Source organism: Ovis canadensis, chromosome 8, assembly GCF_042477335.2.
Source record: "Ovis canadensis isolate MfBH-ARS-UI-01 breed Bighorn chromosome 8, ARS-UI_OviCan_v2, whole genome shotgun sequence".
NCBI lineage: Eukaryota > Metazoa > Chordata > Mammalia > Artiodactyla > Bovidae > Ovis > Ovis canadensis.
This window is the reverse complement of record NC_091252.1, coordinates 77878811-77899286: the sequence shown is the minus strand read 5'-3', so window position 1 is coordinate 77899286 and position 20476 is coordinate 77878811. Positions and strand designations below refer to the sequence as shown.

The following is a 20476-nucleotide window of genomic DNA, read 5'->3' as shown; positions in this document are numbered from 1 at the left end:
TTGTAGTAAAAAAAGACTGACATAGCTAACCGCTCATCTCACACCCTCAGTTCAGTTCACTTCAGCTGCTCAGTCGTGTCCGACTCTCTGCAACCCCATGAATCCCAGCACGCCAGGCCTCCCTGTCCATCACCAACTCCCGGAGTTCACCCAAACTCATGTGCATCGAGTCGGTGATGCCATCCAACCATCTCATCCTCTGTCCTCCCCTTCTCCTCCTGCCTCCAATCCCTCCCAGCATCAGAGTCTTTTCCAATGAGTCAACTCTTCGCATGAGGTGGCCAAAGTAATGGAGTTTCAGCTTCAGCATCAGTCCTTCCAATGAACACTCAGGACTGATCTCCTTTAGGATGGACTGATTGGATCTCCTTGCAATCCAAGGGACTCTCAAGAGTCTTCTCTAGCACCACAGTTTAAAAGTATCAATTCTTTGGTGATCAGCTTTCTCCACAGTCCAACTCTCACATCCATACATGACCACTAGAAAAACCATAGCCTTGACTAGACGGACCTTTGTTGGCAAAGTAATATCTCTGCTTTTTAATATGCTATCTAGGTTGGTCATAACTTTCCTTCCAAAGAGTAAGCGTCTTTTAATTTCATGGGTGTAATCACCATCTGCAGTGATTTTGGAGCCCAAAAAAATAGTCTGACACTGTTTCCACTGTTTCCCCATCTATTTCATGAACTTCCAGATGTTCAAGCTGGTTTTAGAAAAGGCAGAGGAACCAGAGATCAAATTGCCAACATCTGCCAGATCACCAAAAAAGCAAGAGAGTTCCAGAAAAACATCTATTTCTGCTTTATTGACTATGCCAAAGCCTTTGACTGTGTGGATCACAATCAGTTCAGTTCAGTCGCTCAGTTGTGGCCGACTCTTTCCAACCCCATGAATCGCAGCACACCAGGCCTCCCTGTCCATCACCAACTCCCGGAGTTCACTCAGACTCACGTCCATCGAGTCAGTGATGCCATCCAGCCATCTCATCCTCTGTCGTCCCCTTCTCCTCCTGCCCTCAATCCCTCCCAGCATCAGAGTCTTTTCCAATGAGTCAACTTTTCACATGAGGTGGCCAAAGTCAACTCTTCGCATGAGGTGGCCAAAGTACTGGAGTTTCAGCTTGAGCATCAGTCCTTCCAAAGAACACCCAGGACTGATCTCCTTTAGAATGGACTGGTTGGATCTCCTTGCAGTCCCAGGGACTCTCAAGAGTCTTCTCCAACACCACAGTTCAAAAGCATCAGTTCTTCGGCGCTCAGCCTTCTTCACAGTCCAACTCTCACATCCATACATGACCACTGGAAAAACCATAGCCTTGACTAGACGGACCTTAGTCGGCAAAGTAATGTCTCTGCTTTTGAATATACTATCTAGGTTGGTCATAACTTTTCTTCCAAGTAGTAAGCGTCTTTTAATTTCATGGCTGCAGTCACCATCTGCAGTGATTTTGGAGCCCCCCAAAATAAAGTCTGACACTGTTTCCACTGTTTCTCCATCTATTTCCCATGAAGTGATGGGACCGGATGCCATGATCTTCATTTTCACAATAAACTGTGGAAAATTCTGAAAGAGATGGGTATACCAGACCATCTGACCTGCCTCTTGAGAAACCTATATGTAGGTCAGGAAGCAACAGTTAGAACTGGACATGGAACAACAGACTGGTTCCAAATAGGAAAAGGAGTACGTCAAGGCTGTATATTGTCACTCTGCTTATTTAACTTATATGCTGAATACATCATGAGAAACGCTGGGCTGGAAGAAACACAAGCTGGAATCAAGATTAATGGGAGAAATATCAATAACCTCAGATATGCAGATGACACCACCCTTATTGAAGAAAGTGAAGAGGAAGTAAAAAGCTTCTTGATGAAAGTGAAGGAGGAAAGTGAAAAAATTGGCTTAAAGCTCAACATTCAGAAAACTAAGATCATGGCATCTGGTTCCATCACTTCATCTCACACCCTACTTAATGACAATCTGAACAATAGTTGACAAAGCTAAAACTCTCATGTGAGTTGCACTAGTAAGACAAATATTAATTCCTTTCAATTCCCTCTTTGTAATTGTTACTAAATTGAATTCAAATTTTTCATAAATGTATTTAAAATTATTTTTGGATTTCGTTTATGCTCTTGAAGAGTTTGGGCATCTTCAAAGGATAAAGTCCTTCATAAAAATAAGTGACTTCATCTTTGTTATTTAAAAAAAAATTCAGTCATCTAAAAATGCTACACTCAATAATTTGTTAGGAATGAAGGGAAGGAGCCAATAGTGAAATCAGTTTTATGGCTCTGAGGGACAGAAGTGTAACAATCGAAAATGAAAGGATAGGCATCCAAGAGCTGATGAAATCTTGGTAATTAAGTGTAAAATTTCAGCGAGGAAAACAAAAGTCAGTCCAAATCTAAAAATGTCTAGAAAAGAAAAACATCAAAGTTTATCTTATCTCTACATTCACAGTGGTTAATAAATGGAAGTGATTAATAAATGCTTGTTAAATAAATGTAATTTGTTTGAACTTAACTATTCATTGAGTTATACAGTACCACTCCTCAGGAAAGTCCAGTCATCAGTAAAATAAATAAAACTGGTATAGAAGGCACTGTCTGTTCTTTGTGAAAATTGATGGACATTAGCCACCTAAAACTGAATCATGGGCTTCCCTGATAGCTCAGTTAGTAAAGAATCCTGCCTGCAATGCAGGAGACCATGGTTTGATTCCTAGGCCAGGACGATCCACTGGAGAAAGGATAGGCTACCCTCACCAGTATTCTTGGGCTTCCCTTATGGCTCAGCTGGTAAAGAATCCGCCCATAATTCCGGAGACCTGGGTTTGATCCCTGGGTTGGGAAGATCCTCTGGAGGAGGGAAAGGCTACCCACTCCAATATTCTGGCCTGGAGAATTCCATGGACTGTATAGTCCATGGGGTTGCAAAGAGTTGGACGTGACTTTCACTTTCATTTTCAAACCTGAATCATAACACAGGGAAATGGTTGAGCCTATAATTAAAGAGTCCATTAGGGAAACCATCTGTCCACCGAGGTTATAAACCCAGTACTGTTTGATAAGATTGTCTTAAGAAAAAGAATGATGATATAAAAAGAAAAAGAATTGTTGCTAAATAAAGCATTTCTTTCTGAAAAGGACTGACAAGATTAACCATGTTTAAAAAAAAAAAAAACCCTGCTGAAAATCAATTATATTCCAATTAAAAAACCTGCTGAAAATTTCTTAATTAGATATATTTCCTAACTGTGCTTAGAACAGCATGCGGAAAATAAAAGTACAACTATGAAATTATTTAAAAATTTATTAATAACATGTTGATTTTATTGCTAGGATAGTCAATACTTGAAACAAAAGGCAGGATGCTTTAAAAGGAGTCAGTTTAGTTCCATCATCTTATTTCCATATTAAAATTTACTTAGCAAGAGACCTTTGGAAAAATCAGTTCATTTTCTGTCACAAGTTGATTCTGGTATGAAAGTTCATATTTAACAGATACTGTCAAGCCAGTGGAATGTTAGGCATGAAATTCTATTTTCCCATTGGCTACTGTACTGATCATTAGTTTTGGGAAATTACCATTACCATAAACAGAAAGCCGTGGTGTTCCGGAAAAAAGGAAAGGTTAAAATGTTAATAGAGCACACATTTTGTCATTTATTCAAGGTTTGCTTAAGTAACAAGCTTAGATATAATCTCTTGTTACAGGTATTTCCTGTCAGTTAATAAGTGACTTGGGTTCTTCAACTCCCAAAGCTTATGATTAAGCAGCAGGAAACTCCCTCCCCCATTATTACTCCTGAAACCCAGTCCAGGATATCTGAAGGTAAGGAACGGGGGTGCTGAGAGTCACTGTGGAATGTCAAGAAGAGGAACCAGACACTGACTCTGTAAGCTTGTGTTACTCCTTTGAAGTCATTTTGAAAACTTACCGATGGCTAAATTCCACAAGCATATATCTGATGCCTTCCAGTAATCATAAGGCTTGGAAGGGAGTCTTAAAGACTGTGTTAAAGAAAATATGAGAATTCCCAAATATAAACCCTGGACAAAAGGACAGGGGATGTGCATTTTAGCCTACCAACTGGCTCAGCCGCTTGTTTTTTCTAAGCTTCGATTTCCTATCCTGTATAAAGTGAAAGGAGTGGCCTAAATCGGGATTCCCAAACGTAAGTGCCTCCCTGGGCCAGAAGTGAAGGGAAGTGAAGTCGCTCAGTCGTGTCCGACTCTTTGCGACCCCGTGGACTGTATAGCCCTCCAGGCTCCTCTGTCCATGGGATTCTCCAGGCAAGAATACTGGAGTGGGTTGCCATTTCCTTCTCCAAGGGATCTTCCAGACCCAGGGATCGAACCCAGGTCTCCTGCATTGCAGGAGCCTTAACGCTTTAACCTCTGAGCCACCAGGGAAGCCCTGGGCCAGAAGCTAATCTAAACAGGGCTGGTGTGGGGAGAAAACAAGGGGTGGTAAGGGCCAAAGGGGACTTGGAAAGCCCCTTCAAAGGGGGTTGTCACCATTTAGCTCCAGCTGTGTTGGTTAGGCAGTCAGACATACTAAGGTACGTATTTTTTTAAACCAGGGAATCCAAAAATTCATATTTATGTGGAATCTAGTTTTTTAAAGTTGGAAATCAATCCTTATTTAAAAGCACTGCATGGAAATGTAAATAAATGAAAACAAATCAGTGTTGCCACCACTCATGCCTATGGGCTAAATGAGCCCTAAGTGACTGGCCTGTTATCTCTGGCTCAAGAGATCTAGCGGGTCTTTCCCAGTATTCAAAGTGTGTGCTTCAGAAAATGAGACCCTTTGATTTTTTGGTCTAGTTTCAGGGGTTGGCAGATTTTCTTTAGGATGGTGGGCCAGGTCATCTCTCAGAATCAGTCTACTCTATGTTGGAGCACAGAGGCAGCCACAGGTGATACAAAACCTATTTTCCAATAAAACTTTATTTACAAAACAAGTGACCTACCATAGGCCCTTCTCATTTGCCAATGCCTGGCCTAGAGGATTTCTTAGGAGAAGTTTAGAAATTTTGTATACTAGATTCTTCATATTTTATTTTTTTTATTTTTATTTTTTTTAGATTCTTCATATTTTATTATAATAAGGTATTAAGCACTAAAGGAGGGAAATCCTTATTAATTTTGTTTAAAACGAATACCATGCTAATACCTGAGAAAGCTAGTGTTCTGGCCAGCAGTGCTTTCTGTAGCCAGAGATGGCTCCTGGGCCTCCGTCCCACTCATCTGGACAAGAATTGGCTTGCCTACTCTAGCAGTACATCTTGTCTTCTAGTTCTGCTTATTCTCAAAGACAGTTTAGGGAAACACGGTTCTAAAACTGAACATTTTGGCTTCAATTTCTGACTTGGCTACTTATTAATTAAATGACCTTGGGAAGTTACTTAACCTCTTTGTACCTCAATTACTCATCTGCAAAATGGGGTTAATCATAAACCTCACATCATGGGATCTGTGTTGCAGGAATAAGTTCCAATGTGTAAAGTGCTTAAAACAGTACTTAGAGCACAGTACATATTAAAGCATCATTTAAGTATTTAGCAATTATTAATGTACATAGCCAAATTCTTTTTCTAATTTTCTTCTGATGGTCATCGTTCTCAAATACTGACCCACAGAAATGCAATTGTTAAACAGTCCATTATTTTTAAATAATGGCCAATGATATGATGAAAACAGGGCCCTAAAGATAATCATCTTGACTGTAGGAAGTGTACCACTGCCCTCTCCTCACTGTTCACCACCCCACACAAAACACACACACTTGATTTTCTCAATTTCCTTGCTGAGTGAAAGACTTCTCAGGAGTCCCTGAAGGTTGTCCTCCGTAGCCAGTCTCAGACTGAGAGAATGTTGGTTCACACCGTTAACTCTTACAAAGGTCCAGAGTCTCCTTTTGGAACAGGGCTGTGGTTTGCCCTCTTTTCAACAACCCACAAGGAAATACCTTTCAAGTGACATCACATAACAGCCTCCCACCATCTGTAGGAGCGCCGTGGACCACACTGAGAGATGGGTTGCCCACACAGGGAGGTGGGTGACAGGAGTTTCCCAGGCTGGAAGGGCAAACATAGGTCAAGGATATAGGACAGGGGGCCTCAGGTCTTCATGCTACTGTTGCTGCTAAGTCGCTTCAGTCATGTTCGACTCTGTGTGACCCCATAGACGGCAGCCCACCAGGCTCCCTTGTCCCTGGGATTCTCCAGGCAAGAACACTGGAGTGGGTTGCCATTTCCTTCTCTAATGCATCAAAGTGAAAAGTGAAAGCGAAGTCATTCAGTCATGTCCAACTCTTTGCAAACCCATGGACTGCAGCCTACCAGGCTCCTCTGCCCATGGGATTTCCCAGGCAAGAGTACTGGAGTGGGTTGCCATTGCCTTCTCCACAGGTCTTCATAGTGGTTCCTATTTTGTTGAAAGTATTGGGACTCAAGTTGTGATAGAATTCCCTGCAAAATCACTTACAGATGACTTTTGAATATTAGGCCCCATCTTTCCCTTCTTTATTGAGAGTTAACTCTGAGACTAAAGAACATGTTATCAACACTTTAGATTTAGTCATGTAACATTGAAAATTGATAATGAACTTCTACTTTTTATATGTGACTCAGTCCTAGTGTAAAATAAGGACTTCCATTGACTTATATACATAGGGAATACTTTACAGAAGTATTTCTTAATATAACTTTTATAACATGGAATTATATCTCTAAATACTTGCAGTTGGCTACTTACAATAATAATGCATTTAAAGTCTCTCAAAGAGCAACCAAAAAGAGAAGAGTATTTGAAACAAACAACAAATCCTCATTTTCAAGTAAGTGGGGGGAAAAGTTAAGAGAAAATTGACAATTCCTGATTATCAAGATTTTCCATAAAATGGACTGTTCTGATATTGGCTAAATACATACCATTCTTTAAGGTGATGGTTGTTTAAGTAATGTAATGGAAACTGCATTCCAGGATGACAAAGATCAGCTTTTCACTATACCAGCTTTGTGATTAAAAACTGTAACATTAATTTCTTTTGTTTTGGTCCTGGGGTTAACATTTCTATCTAAGACACAATAATTGTAACTGTTGTTTATGCTTGGGGAAAGCTGTGTGATATTTTATGGCATAGGAAAAACTTAAAAATGGTAAGACCAAAAGCTTTAGTTGAATATGTATGGTTTGCAATCATATACAAAGATGTCTGTCTATATAATTTCTTGTTGACAAACATATTCACAGAACAATGGGAAAAAAAAAAAAAGAGTGACTATGCCACAAACTTACCACAGCTGAGGTTGCTTTCAGCTTTCAGAGCTAGGGTTGGGATATTCCAGAAGTCATTTTGCCAGTCCACCACATTCCCTTTCACACTGCAGCTGAGGTTGGAGAGGATTTTGGAACTCATGGTAAAATTCCAAAGTCGAAAGTTATAAATGTCCCCTTTGAGGGAGCCAATGTCATGTTGATTGGAGCCCAGCAACAATTTCCCATTCCCGGGAATAACTTTACTAATCGTAGAATTGCATGAAACTGTTCCATAGTTTCTTTTGAAATTTACACCAACGGAGCCCAAAGAACTACTCCAAACAATGCAGAGCTGCTCGAAGCTTTCTGTGAAAATATCTTCCTTATCTTTCACAGGTAAAGCACTGTTTAGTAAGCATTTTGAGCCAGAAAATGATAGGAAGTAGCCACTCTTGGTCTTTCCGAAACTGAGCAATTGTGGGAAGGATGCACCTGAGTAGGAGAAAGCTATCCATTCGCTGTCTTCCTTGCCGATTTTGGTTGCTTCAAAGCAGAGTGTGAAAGCTCTGAGCTCTGGAATAGAGACACTTTTTGCAACAGATACCTGGTAAGAATCAAGTGACTGGGGTAAAATGACTTTTTGATTCCTTAAGGACACGGCAACTAGAACAAAACACAGTAGCAGATAAAGCATGTTAATTCAGACATGGACTAAAGAGATGCAAAATGTCTGAGACCTCCAACCTCCACCCTCTCTGCTAATTGGCTTTTACCCACCGTGTGCCTCACTCTCTCCCCTTTCTCTGTCTACCACTCTCTATTGCCAACCCAGTACCATATGCCAATACCAATACCAATACCAATACCAATACGAAACCCCACCCATTTAACTCTAGTCACAGTTGGCTCTCACACTTAAATCTTCCAGTTATAGCTTCCAAAGTGATATGGTGTTTTTTTTTTCTTTTTTTAAATCCCTGAACTGAAGGTGATTTAAAAAATTAAGGAAACTAGTGGTTTCAGGAAAGTTCATACATTATGATTTTCAAAACTATGTTTCTTTTCAAATAATTTTTAAACATAATAGCTAATCGTTGTTCACTAACCATCACCTTTAACTCTACCCAAACACTCCTATGCTACCTTTCCCTTTGGACACCCCATATCGTACTAGTCTTCCCCATATCAGGCTATTTTAGAATCAAAGACAAAGAGAATTCCATTACTAAGAAGGAGTCTTAGTACAAAAAAAAACAAACAAATAAAAATGGCATTTTAAGATACATTTCCTTGACTTCTGGACATGTGAGCTAATTTCTGAGACAATACGGAGCAATGGTTCAAGGGCAGACATTGGATCTCCCTTGGCCAAGTCATTCTGCCTTAGCCCCCTTGTCTATAAAATGAAGGGAAAGGCACCAAGTGTATATGTGATTAATGAGAATTTAATAAGGTAATACCTGCAAAGCGCTAGAGCAGTACCTGTGCCAAGCTGTATATAGCTATTACTGATAACTAATATAGATGACTATTATTATGTGCATAATAAAATTAAAATTAAAATGCATTAGCCTAGTCCTTCTGTGACATACATAAAATTATTAAGTAATACCATGGATTTCACTCTGGGCTCATACAATAGATATTAGTAAACATGATGTACTGACTTGAGAGAGAAGTAGCTGTTTACACTGGCTTCATATGTATGCTAGTTTGAATATATTTTAATACATACCAAGAATAGCTCTATAGTAAAAAAACCATTCTTTTAAATGTAAATATTCTGGTCAAAAATCCATGATGGAGTTTAATGAATCATGATTGTTTAGTCCACTTCTTAAATATAAAGCAGCATACAAGTCTACTTGGGCTTCCCTGGTGGGTGGTAAAGAATCCCAGTGCAGGGGAAGCATGTTCAATCTCTGGGTTAGAAGATCCCCTGGAGAAGGAAATGTCAACCCACTCCAGTATTCTTGCCTGGGAAATCCCATGAACAGAGGAGCCTGGTGGGTTACAGTGCATAGAGTCACAAGAGTCAGACACGACTTAGCAACTAGCTACCCAAAAAGATACAGTATAAACCCAGTATTCTATATGCACTGTGAAAATAAAAAGGCTGGAAGGAAATATGTCCATCAACATTTTATTAGTAGTTATGGCTGGGTGGTAGACGTATAGGTAATTCTAATTTTTTTTTTAATTTTCAAATTTCCCATAATATTTTATAACCTTAAAACATTATTTGAAAAATTAAAGCATGTATGTTTCAGTTAACCACATATATATCTAATGTCAATCACAAACAGAAAATAAAGATGTCTACCAAAAAACACAAATTGTAATAAGAAGGGTCAGGCACGTCCATAGTGCTGCCTTTCTTTTTTGTTTCTTTTTTTGATACATAAAGCCTACTTAAGTAGCTCAGGATGGAAAAAAAAACTATTACTAAATCTCATAGTCTTGAAACTTGAGTTTTCCTTAAGCACAGAAAGGTTCTGGAGAGAATGGTTCAATTTCAATGTTCTGCTGTGCCAGAAGCTAGGAAATATGTCTGATAAAAATATGTTTCTTTTTTTCAGTTAGACATTTTCAAGGGGCTTTCCTCAGGCTATGCTATTTAACAGCTTCAGTTACACAAAGCTCATTTCACATGTTAATGTATATGTTTATTTCTTATATTTGTTCTCCAGCATAATTCCTTAAAAGAGCAACATCTTAAAAGCCTAAAATAAAATGATTTATAAATAAGAATACTTTGAATGTTTGCTGGAGAGATATTAGAATTAGATTCAATTATTAACTGTGGGATATTCACTGAATCTTTCAAACAGCCCTTAAATGTTCTGCATGCAAACACTAGACAAGAATTCAGCTCTACTGTAACCAGATTTTGGATCTGGTAACTATATATTGCTAATGAGAATGCTCAGAAAATACTAATAGATTCCTGCTGCCTTTAAATTCTAATCCTAATCATTCATACTCACATAAAAGAGCATAACTCTGTCCTCTGGGCCTTTTGTTTATTGTTGAACATGCTAAATGAAAGCAGAAGTTTGGCTCCACCTTTGGTTTACATACCTCTGATGTAGCTGGCATTGAAACCTTTCTTCTGGATGCTAAAGTCACTTGAAAAAGACACATGCATCTCATTCGCACTTGAGTTAAATGATAGGCCTTTGGCAGTTGCTCCACAAAACTTCGTCTGGCTCTCTCCATTATCAAGGGATAATGAGTCATAAATGCAATTGGGAGCTTCTTCAATGTCGAAGTCATTAAATGTTATCTGAATGATATAGCCCGTGGGGGCTCGGAGGGTCCACATGCAAGCCTGGCTGTTGGGGTAGTCGTTAGGGTAGCACGGAGAAGTAAAGGTCCCGGAAGGGTTGGAGAGGACCACCCTGCAGTTGGCACATGCCCATACTGTTGGCCAGACAAAAGAGAGACAGAGAGAAGGGCTGGATCAGAGGTGTGCAATAAACCAAGAATACCACACTCTGGGGACAATCAAGCAGCAAACATTTTAAAATAGCAAAATACAATCATCAACATTAAAAGGAAAATGAAACCATCTCAAGGGAAAAAAGAAAAACCAAGACTAAAAGAAAAAGTAAAAGAAAAATACAAAATTTTAGAGCAAAGATTTTTTTAAACTTGGGGGAGGGCCATAAACACTGAGAATCTAAAAGTCAGGGAAACTCTCTCCAATAAACTGTACAGGGGCCCCTGCACCTGGCATACAATTTCAGGGAGTACATGAAGCCTTAGGAGGTAACACTGGATTTCACAAAGGTTCACTGACTTTAATCTTAAAGGATTAGGAATCTCCACTGAGCTAGGGTGGAGGGGATTTTACAGAACCATAAATGCAGAGCAATATTACAAAACTTGGAAGAGAAAGACTTAGGAAATAGATGTTTAAAGAGAAAGCTAGCAAGTAGTGCAAAAAAATTTGACAAGTTATCATCTGGCAAATCGCATTCTTTTCTAAAATTCAAATACAGAGCATCACCTTGCATGTGTGAAATACTTATAGTTTTGAAAAATACTTTCACTTCTTCCACTTGTTTATTTTAGTTGGCAATTATATACCTCTATGATTATGTCATTTATTCATCCACTCAGTGAGTATTTATTGAATGTCTTCTACATGCCAGGTGCTAGTCTAAATAGTATATACCATGAGCAGGAAAGACAAAGTCTCTGTCTGAATGATTCTTACACTACAGTTTTGGACCCAAAGATACAAACAATAGTATAATGACAGATAATAATTAAGAGGTAGAAAGAAAAGTAAAGCAATCAATTATTTCTCAATTATTATTTACCTAGGGCCTGGTCACCAGCTAGAACCAGAAACCAAGATCTACTGTCTTTCTATTTAGTGATGCTTTTGAAATTAATATTCATGTTGCTTTTAAACATTTATGTAAATATAGGCAGCAATCTCATTTATTCAACATTCTGGATAAATAAACTGTCAAATAACTGACCACACACACTTCCAAACAATAAAAGACTTCTACTATGTTAATGGAACTCACTCTCAACTTACTGTGTTCCCTTTTTAACTGGGTTGAGTAGAATGAATATACAATAGCTTTTCTTAAAAATGGTAGGTAGTGTAAGTATTACTTATTCTTCTATGATGCGGTGATATCTTCAAGGATTTAGATGTGTAATGTCACATTGCTCAAGTTAGAGTTTTCTTTTTTCCTGTCCCTGGGGCCACCTTGTGTTTTGCAGGGGTTTGCCAACTCGGCTCCACAACCATTCTTTCTAAGTTGCCCTCTATCCAGCTCCTCCTCCACAAATCTCTAACATCTTTTACAGAGCTGAGGATAGACAGGGAAAAAGATCTATGAGCACCAAATGTTAGCCAAGTGCCTTCTCTTACCCACCCCTGGAGTGCTGTGCTCCTCTCCTTGTAGCATGATTAAGAGCAGCTGGGTGAATTCCCGGCGTGAGATGACTTTGTTTATTGTCTGGATCTCCCACTATTCTCTAGGCTCAACAAGCAGAGGGTTGGTACTGTAATAGTCATCATCTGACCCCTCAGGACCTCACAGCACCCCTGCCACCTGGGAGGCCTCTGATAAAATTTGTTAAATTTATGAACAAATAAATGAATTACAAAAGAGTTGAACACGACTGAGTGACTGAGGGCACACACACACAAATGAGTCACATGACTAAATGAAAGAATGACGGTAGTATATGAAACTGTCAACCAAAATCTAAGGCCCCAAAAAGAGTGCATCATATCTGGGATATCTTTTTTTGGATGGGGTTTTGAGGCTATTTCTTCCAATGAGTTCACTCATGGCATGAGATTGAGATGATGAGGGCCTACCTCTCTGACATGTTTAGCTTTCTGTGACTGTACCCTGGGCTCAGAAGCAAGAACTAATCCTGGTAGATTAACAGTAAAGTATCCAGCAAAAGCCACTGGAGATTACAAAAGAAAATAAGAAAGGAAAATAAGATACAATCTCTGAGTCATCCCAATATGCATGCATGCAGCATTATTTTTCCATAATGAGATGCTATCCCCTACATCCCTTACCCAGCTAATGTTCATGATTTCCTTTACATTATTTTTACAAATTTACAAGAAGTTTACAAATTCTTCCAGAGAGCTAATGAAAGGTAGAAAAAAAAGTCAATCTGACTCACCACACTCACCACATAACCTTGAACAAGTTAATCTCTCTGTACCTCAGTTTCACCACTTTTAGTTTAGTCGCTCAGTCATGTCCGACTCTCTGTGACCCCCTGGACTGAGGCATGCCAGGCTTCCCTGGCCCTCATCAACTCCTGCAGTTTGCTCAAACTCATGTCCACTGAGTTGGCAATGCCATCCAAGCATCTCATCATCTGTTGTCCCCTTCTCCTGCCTTCAATCTTTCCCAGTATCAGAGTCTTTTCCAATGAGTCAGTTCTTCGCATCAGGTGGCCAAAGTATTGCAGCTTCAGCTTCAGCATCAGTCCTTCTAATGAATATTCAGGACTGATTTCCTTTAGGAGTGACTCGTCTGACCTCCTTGCAGTCCAAGGGACTCTCAAGAGTCTTCTCCAATGCCACAGTTCAAAAGCATCAATTCTTTGGCGCTCAGCTTTCTTCACAGTCCAACTCTCACATCCATACATGACCACTGGAAAAACCATAGCTTTGACTAGATGGACATTTGTTGGTAAAGTAATGTCTCTGCTTTTTAATATGCTGTCTAGGTTGGTCATAGCTTTTCTTCCAAGGAGCAAGCGTCTTTTAATTTCATGACTGCAGTCACCATCTGCAGTGATTTTGGAACCCAAGAAAATAAAATCTCTCACTATTTCCATTGTTTCCCCATCTATTTGCCATGAGGTGATGGAACCAGATGCCATGATCTTAGTCTTTTGAATGTTGAGTTTTAAGCCAGGTTCCTCACTCTCTTCTTCCACTTTCATCAAGAAGCTCTTTAGTTCCTCTTCGCTTTCTGCCATGGTGGTGTCATCTGCGTATCTGAGGTTAATGATATTTCTCCCATTAATCTTGATTCCAGCTTGTGCTTCATCCAGCCCAGAATTTCTCATGATGTGTGCTGTATATAAGTTAAATAAGCAGGGTGACAATATACAGCCTTGATGTACTCCTTTCCCAATTTGGAACCAGTCTGTTGTTCCATGTCCAGTCCTAACTGTTGCTTCTTGACCTGAATACAGGAGGTCAGTAAGGTGGTCTGGTACTTCCATCTCTTGAAGAATTTTCCACAGTTTGCTGTGGTCCACACAGTCAAAGACTTTGGCATAGTCAATAAAGCAGAAGTAGATTAACATTGGCAGAAATAAAAGCACCCACTACCCATGGTTATAGGGAGGACTGAATAGATTAGTTTTAGAATGTCCTAGATACTGTACTGGCCACACAGATAGCACTATTTAAGTGTTGGCCATTATTGGCATTACTATAACAAAATCTGTGCATCAATAATTTAAGAAAAAATTTAGCACCCCATCTTAACAGAAACTCTCTCCTTTACGCACCCATTGTGATAGAAAAGACAAAGACTCCATAATCATCATTGTAAAAAGCGTGTAAAGCACTCTTCTACATGATGCTCATCTACAGTAGCTAAATTGCATTTAGACATAATGCTACCAAACAGTGATTATCTTAATTGGATGAAATATCAATTAAACTAGGCACAATATCATCACGTTCATTATACTGATGTTTATAGATCCCAGCAAAGGGCTTTCACATAGGTTATCTCACTTGGCATCATAACAACCCTGGGAATTAGTATCTCCTCCATCTACAGAAGAAACAAATAATGCTATTAGAGATTATGTAAACTGCCAAAAGTTACATGTCTAATTGATAGGACCAAGGTTCAAACCAGGTCTTCTGAATGTAAGTCCAGTGTTTTCCCAGAGACGTTGCCAAGATTAAACAAAAGACACAGCAAAGTGATGAGACCAAGTCTTGTTTTAAGAGACAATGCTTTTTAATGGGTAATTTCTTAAACATAGTGTAATCACCCTGTTTTTGTTGTTGTTTAGTCATTAAGTTGTGTCCGACTCTTTTGCAACCCATGGACTTGAAGACCTCCTGGATCCTCTGTCCAAGGGATTTCCCAGGCAAGAATACTCGAGTGGGTTGCCATTTCCTTCTCCAGTAATCACCTTAAAATTAATATATTTTAAGAAACTAATTTTGAAATATTTGAGTAAAGAATGTTAGAGAGTCTAAAATGTAGTGCTTTGGATTTGTCCACTTGGAGCAATAAAATATCACTGCTAACTGATTCCTATTCAAAGAGCCAGTACCTGAAGAAATTATTCTCTTTTGAAGGCGAGGCTACATAAAAAGATGGCTACAGTAGCCATTGAATAAGGTCTTGGGAAAACCAGAGTTAACATCTTTTAAAAGCTACCCAATTCAAAACATCTGGCTCAAGTTGTTCTCAAAGACAGATATAATAACATATTCACACCCATACTTTATAAAAGCAAAGTTTTCAGATAATCTAAACAAACAAACCAGATTCCACCCTTGCTTCTTGTCTGTGCTTGCAATGTTGAGTAATAATTCACTTCTGCTTATTTTCACAAAACTTTATTCCTCAAAGAAACTCAAATCTGAATTGGAATACCTCCCAGTTATGACAAAGGCTATCTCAGTTTATGTAGAATATTTAGATATAGATTTAATAACCATTATCTCATTTTTTTTCACCTGAGGTTTGGATTCTTACTCCACCTTTGTTGCAAGTACTTCTCTATAAATCAAATACTATGTTCTTTAAAATCCAAGACAGGAGTATCAGATCCAAGAGATAAATCAAGAGCGATCAATTTTAGCTGCTTTCAACACATATCTGTGGATGAAATAATTGATATTCCTATACTGTGTTAAATGGTGAACAAAATGAATGCACCTAAATTGAATCTCAGGTTTTGTTTTGTTTAATCTGAATGTGTGTAAAACTGGCACTAGTGAATTTGTTGGACAACTTGGCTGGTGAATATCTCTAGAAAATTTCCCTTCAGTTGCCTGCTCAGTTTGCATCTCTTCGAAGTCACTGTTTGAATTATCTGTACGAATCTCTTAAATGAATTGCTTAAAAAGGTTTAAAATATTTAGCAGCCTTGGTGGCTTCTGCAGATGAAACCTAAGGGCAGCAGCTGAGAGCTCGAGAGTCAGCCTGATGCCTCAATCATTACCAAACCAAGGTAGCCTCGCAACATTTCCCCTGATCAAGTGGAATGCACCAGATATAACATCACTGAAATGTAAAATATAAATAATACTTTGGATGCTGCCAGGTGTTAAATAACTGACAATGTACAGAACTGAATGCCATCATCAAAGTATTTAAATTCAAGTGATTTTAGGCCTCTATGTGTATTTTTTTCAGGATGGCAAGGAATCTGAAGGCAATCCGGCTGTGACATCTGCGTTTCTGTTAATGCGGCAGACCTGGCAAGCAGGCCTGGGGCTCCTCACCACTCCTCTTCAAGCTCGGCGCTCAAACATAGCATTTCTGTGCAGGGGAAAGTCACTCTTTCACCAAGGTTACACTGGTCGTTCCACCCTCTTGCTAGAACAAGCTAGGACATCCATTTGCTCCCAAACTCATCCTAAAACACTGGCTTCCTGGAGTTAACCAGAAAATTGTCTGATTTTCCTCTGTGATGTTTCAACCTGAAAAGATTCTTCAGAAGCACCACAAATATGAAAGTACTGCAATAACTTGGGCTAACTTGGGCTTCCCCAGCGGCTCAACAGTAAAGAATCCACCTGCCAATGCAGGAGACTCAGGAGACTCGGGTTCAGTCCCTGGGTTGGTAAGATCCCCTGGAGAAGAAAATGGCAACCCACCCCAGTATTCTTGCCTGGGGAATCCCATGGACGGAGGAGCCTGGTGGGCTACAGTCCTTGGGATCGCAAAGAATCAGACACAACTGAGCACACATTCTGCTATTCTGCTGCAATAACTTAAACATTGTTCAAAAGGTCCCACTCTACTTCAATCAGTTCAATTAAGTCCGACCTCACTAGAATATGAGCAAGAAGTTGAAATGAAGGTTTCTTGGTGAGGCAGCACCATTCAACTTGAATAATTTTTTGAATCTCCAAAGAGATCCATACGCACAACACCCTCAGACACATTTCTGTCGTCTGTGATACTGTTAATGTTCAAACTTTGAATCCTCTTTCCATAATCACCTTGGCATGAGAACATTCCCTATATAACTGCAAAAGGGAATACTTTTGAAGATCCAAACGAAAGAACTACTGTAAATCATTCTAGAGTCGGCTGAGAGTGTATATATATCCTGTGTAAAAGGATTAAGAACCCAAGCACATGTGCATGCATTTACAGATACACCCACACACACTTTCACGGGAAACTATTCTCTCTTAAGCAATCATTGCGTCTTTCTCCAGCTGTTAAAAACACAATCTAAAACCAATGCACCATTTGAAACAGTCTAAAGCTGCCTGCTTACAACTTACTCTGCTACTGCTACTGCTGCTAAGTCGCTTCAGTCGTGTCCAACTCTGTGCGACCCCATAGACGGCAGCCTACCAGGCTCCCCTGTCCCTGGGATTCTCCAGGCAAGAACACTGGAGTGGGTTGCCATTTCCTTCTCCAATGCATGAAAGTGAAAAGTGAAAGTGAAGTCGCTCAGTCTTGTCTGACTCTTCGCGATCCCATGGACTACAGCCTACCAGGCTCCTCCATCCATGGGATTTTCCAGACAAGAGTACTGGAGTGGGGTGCCATTGCCTTCTCCAATAACTTACTCTACCTTCTAGTTAAGGCTACTCTATCTTCTAGTTAATGCATTCAAGTTTCTTATCCCCTTCCTTCCAGCACTGCAAGCCCCTAACGCTGAATTAACCTAGCCATGGACCTTCTTGCTCTCTATGCACTCACAGACTTCTGTATACTGCTGAAAGAATACTCAAAATCAGGCAGATTATTTTTACTAGAGAGGATTCCAATGTGATCTCACTCACCTTCTTCAACATTTGTTGCCTCTGAACACTCCCTGATTCTGTGTCCTCCACTCAGTTCCCACCGTCTCCTTGATCTCCTCCTGCCTTTCTCTCTGCCCTCTCTGAGCATACGTCTGCTTTACTGGCCCTGACCTCAGCCAGCGGCACAGCGGCAGCTGGAAGCTTGTTAAACCTACTAAACAAAATCTGTATTTTAACGAGATTTTCTGGTGATTTCCAATACACGAAAATCTGAAAAGTGCTCCTTTAAGTAATGCTGCTGCTGCTGCTGCTAAGTCGCTTCAGTCGTGTCCGACTCTGTGACACCCCATAGACTGCAGCCCACCAGGCTCCCCCGTCCCTGGGATTCTCCAAGCAAGAACACTGGAGTGGGTTGCCAGTTCCTTCTCCAATGCATGAAAGTGAAAAGTGAAAGTGAAGTCGCTCAGTCATGTCTGCCTCTTTGCGACCCCAAGGACTGCAGCCTACCAAGCTCCTCCGTCCATGGGATCTTCTAGGCAAGAGTACTAGAGCGGGGTGTCATTGCCTTCTCCACCTTTAAGTAATAACATACTACAAAATCAATTCACAATCTCCACACATGCACGTGCTTCCAAGAAGATCTATCTGCTCCTCCTGCATCTTTCTTAAAATTTTATTATTTTAGTTTTGGCTGCACTGGGTCTTCATTGCTTTGTGCAGGCTTTCTCTAGTTGTGGCAGGTGGGGGCACTATTCTTGTTGAGGTGAGTAGGCTTCTCACTGACGTGCCTTCTCTTGTTGCAAAACACGAGCCCTAGGCATTCAGGCTTCAGTAGTTGCACAGAGTGAGCTTGGTAGCTGTGGCTCGCCGGCTGTAGAGTGGGGGCTTAGTTACTCCACGGCACGTGAAATCTTTCCAGACCAGGGATCAAACCTGCATCCCTGGCACTGGCAGGTGGATTCTTATCCACTGTAAACCTGAGAGGTCCCCTCCTGCATCTCTTGGTCATATTTGCACCATAACCCCAGAGGAGGATCTCTCACCTGAAGAGTATCAAATCAGGGGCTTTGTTGCTCAGTCAGATTACTTCTCTATGAAGTTAGAGACACAAATTTTTCAGAGAATGATGAACAACAGAATGACAAAGTTATATGAACACAAAGGTATCAGCATCCTTTGCCACTTGCAGACAAAGACACTGATGAGCAAATAGAGAAAAGAGAAAGAGAGAAAATGTAAGAACGGAGAGATCAGGGAAAAACAGTCCTCTGAAAAACAGACTCTCATTTAGACACTCCATGTCCAGTCACCAGTGGGGGAGCTGTTCTTTGTGGCTTGTCCTTGGATCCTATGACCAGAACTCTCCTACCACGCCGCTTCTTCTCTTGATCCATCGTTTGTAGATTTCTGATCCATACAATCAAGTCTGCCCCAAGCCAACTCTTACAGGGCTCTCCTCTCTCCTCACTCATTCTTGCTGGGTGATCTCATCCAAACAGAGGCCTTCCTTATGTCCAAATGCAGATGGCACACGTGTTCTACTGTACACCAAACCACACTCGTGCTTGTCTGCTCAACATCTCCACTTGGACACTCCACAGATTCCTTGATCCAAACACTGTTCCTCCAACCATTTATTTATGTTCTAAGTGCTAGTTGTAAGAAAATTATCCAAACTAAGACTCTGAATATCCCTTCTCTTTTCTTTCCTCTACACCCCTTAAAGTGGTTTGTCAAGGGCTATGACATCATTTTCTTCATGGTTCTTTCATTTCTCCCCTTCTCTCATTCCTGTGGCCACTTAGTTCTTATCTTTCCTCCCTTAGAAAAAAGTTCAGTAACTAGTCTTTTTGTCATTAGTCTTGTTATCTCTGACTCATTCTCCCCATCACTACAAGAAATATCTATGAAAATGAAAATGCAAGTATAAAAATATTTCCTCTAATTCAAAATCTCCTCTGAAATCCAATAAAGCAAGCATCTTTGAATGACCATATAGTGCTCCATATTTGTCCTGTTTGAATTTTCTAAATCGTCGCTCAACAATCCCCAACATCCATTTACCCAGTAAATAGTTATTAAGCAACTATGTGCCCGGCTCTGTGGTCTGGTACTGAGAATAAGTTGTGGGCAAGATATAACCCCAGATTTTATGGAAGGTGTGCTGCTGCTGCAGCAGCTGCTGCTGCTGCTGCGTCGCTTCAGTCATGTCTGACTCTGCGACCCCATAGACAGCAGCCCACCAGGCTCCACCATCCCTGGGATTCTCCAGGCAAGAACACTGGAGTGGGTTGCCATTTCCTTCTCCAATGCATGAAAGTGAAAAGTGAAAGTGAAGTCGCTCAGTCTTGTCTGACTCCTAGCGGCCCCATGGACTGCAGCCTACCAGGCTCTTCCGTCCATGGGATTTTCCAGGCAAGAGTACTGGAGTGGGTTGCCATTGCCTTCTCCATTATGGAAGGTACAGATTACTGCAAATACAGATAAATAAGTAGATAGTGATAATACAATGTGAAAATTGCTCTGATAGTGCATGCTATGTGCTCGCTCAGTTGCTCAGCTGTGTCTGACTTTTTGTGACCCCCATGGAGCCCACCAAGCTCCTCTGTCCATGGGATTTCCCAAGCAAGAATACTTCAGTGGATAGCCATTTCTTCCTCCAGGGGATCTTCCCAATTCAGGAAGCAAACCCATGTCTCCTGCATTTCCTGCATTGGGACACAAATTCTT

At 40.3% G+C, this 20476-nt stretch overlaps 1 protein-coding gene across 10 annotated transcripts in view; it reads right to left on the bottom strand.

Annotated features, from left to right (window-relative positions):
* Window positions 1-20476, bottom strand: part of ADGRG6 (adhesion G protein-coupled receptor G6) — a 153088-nt gene that overhangs the window by 73116 nt on the left and 59496 nt on the right. For all 10 annotated transcript variants that reach the window (XM_069598568.1, XM_069598562.1, XM_069598569.1 and 7 more), the window contains exons 3-4: window positions 10354-10695; window positions 7312-7935 (exon numbers count right to left, since the gene is read on the bottom strand). In XM_069598568.1, coding sequence (XP_069454669.1) covers window positions 7312-7935; window positions 10354-10695 — 966 coding nt within the window. The remainder of the gene's footprint in view (window positions 1-7311; window positions 7936-10353; window positions 10696-20476) is intronic.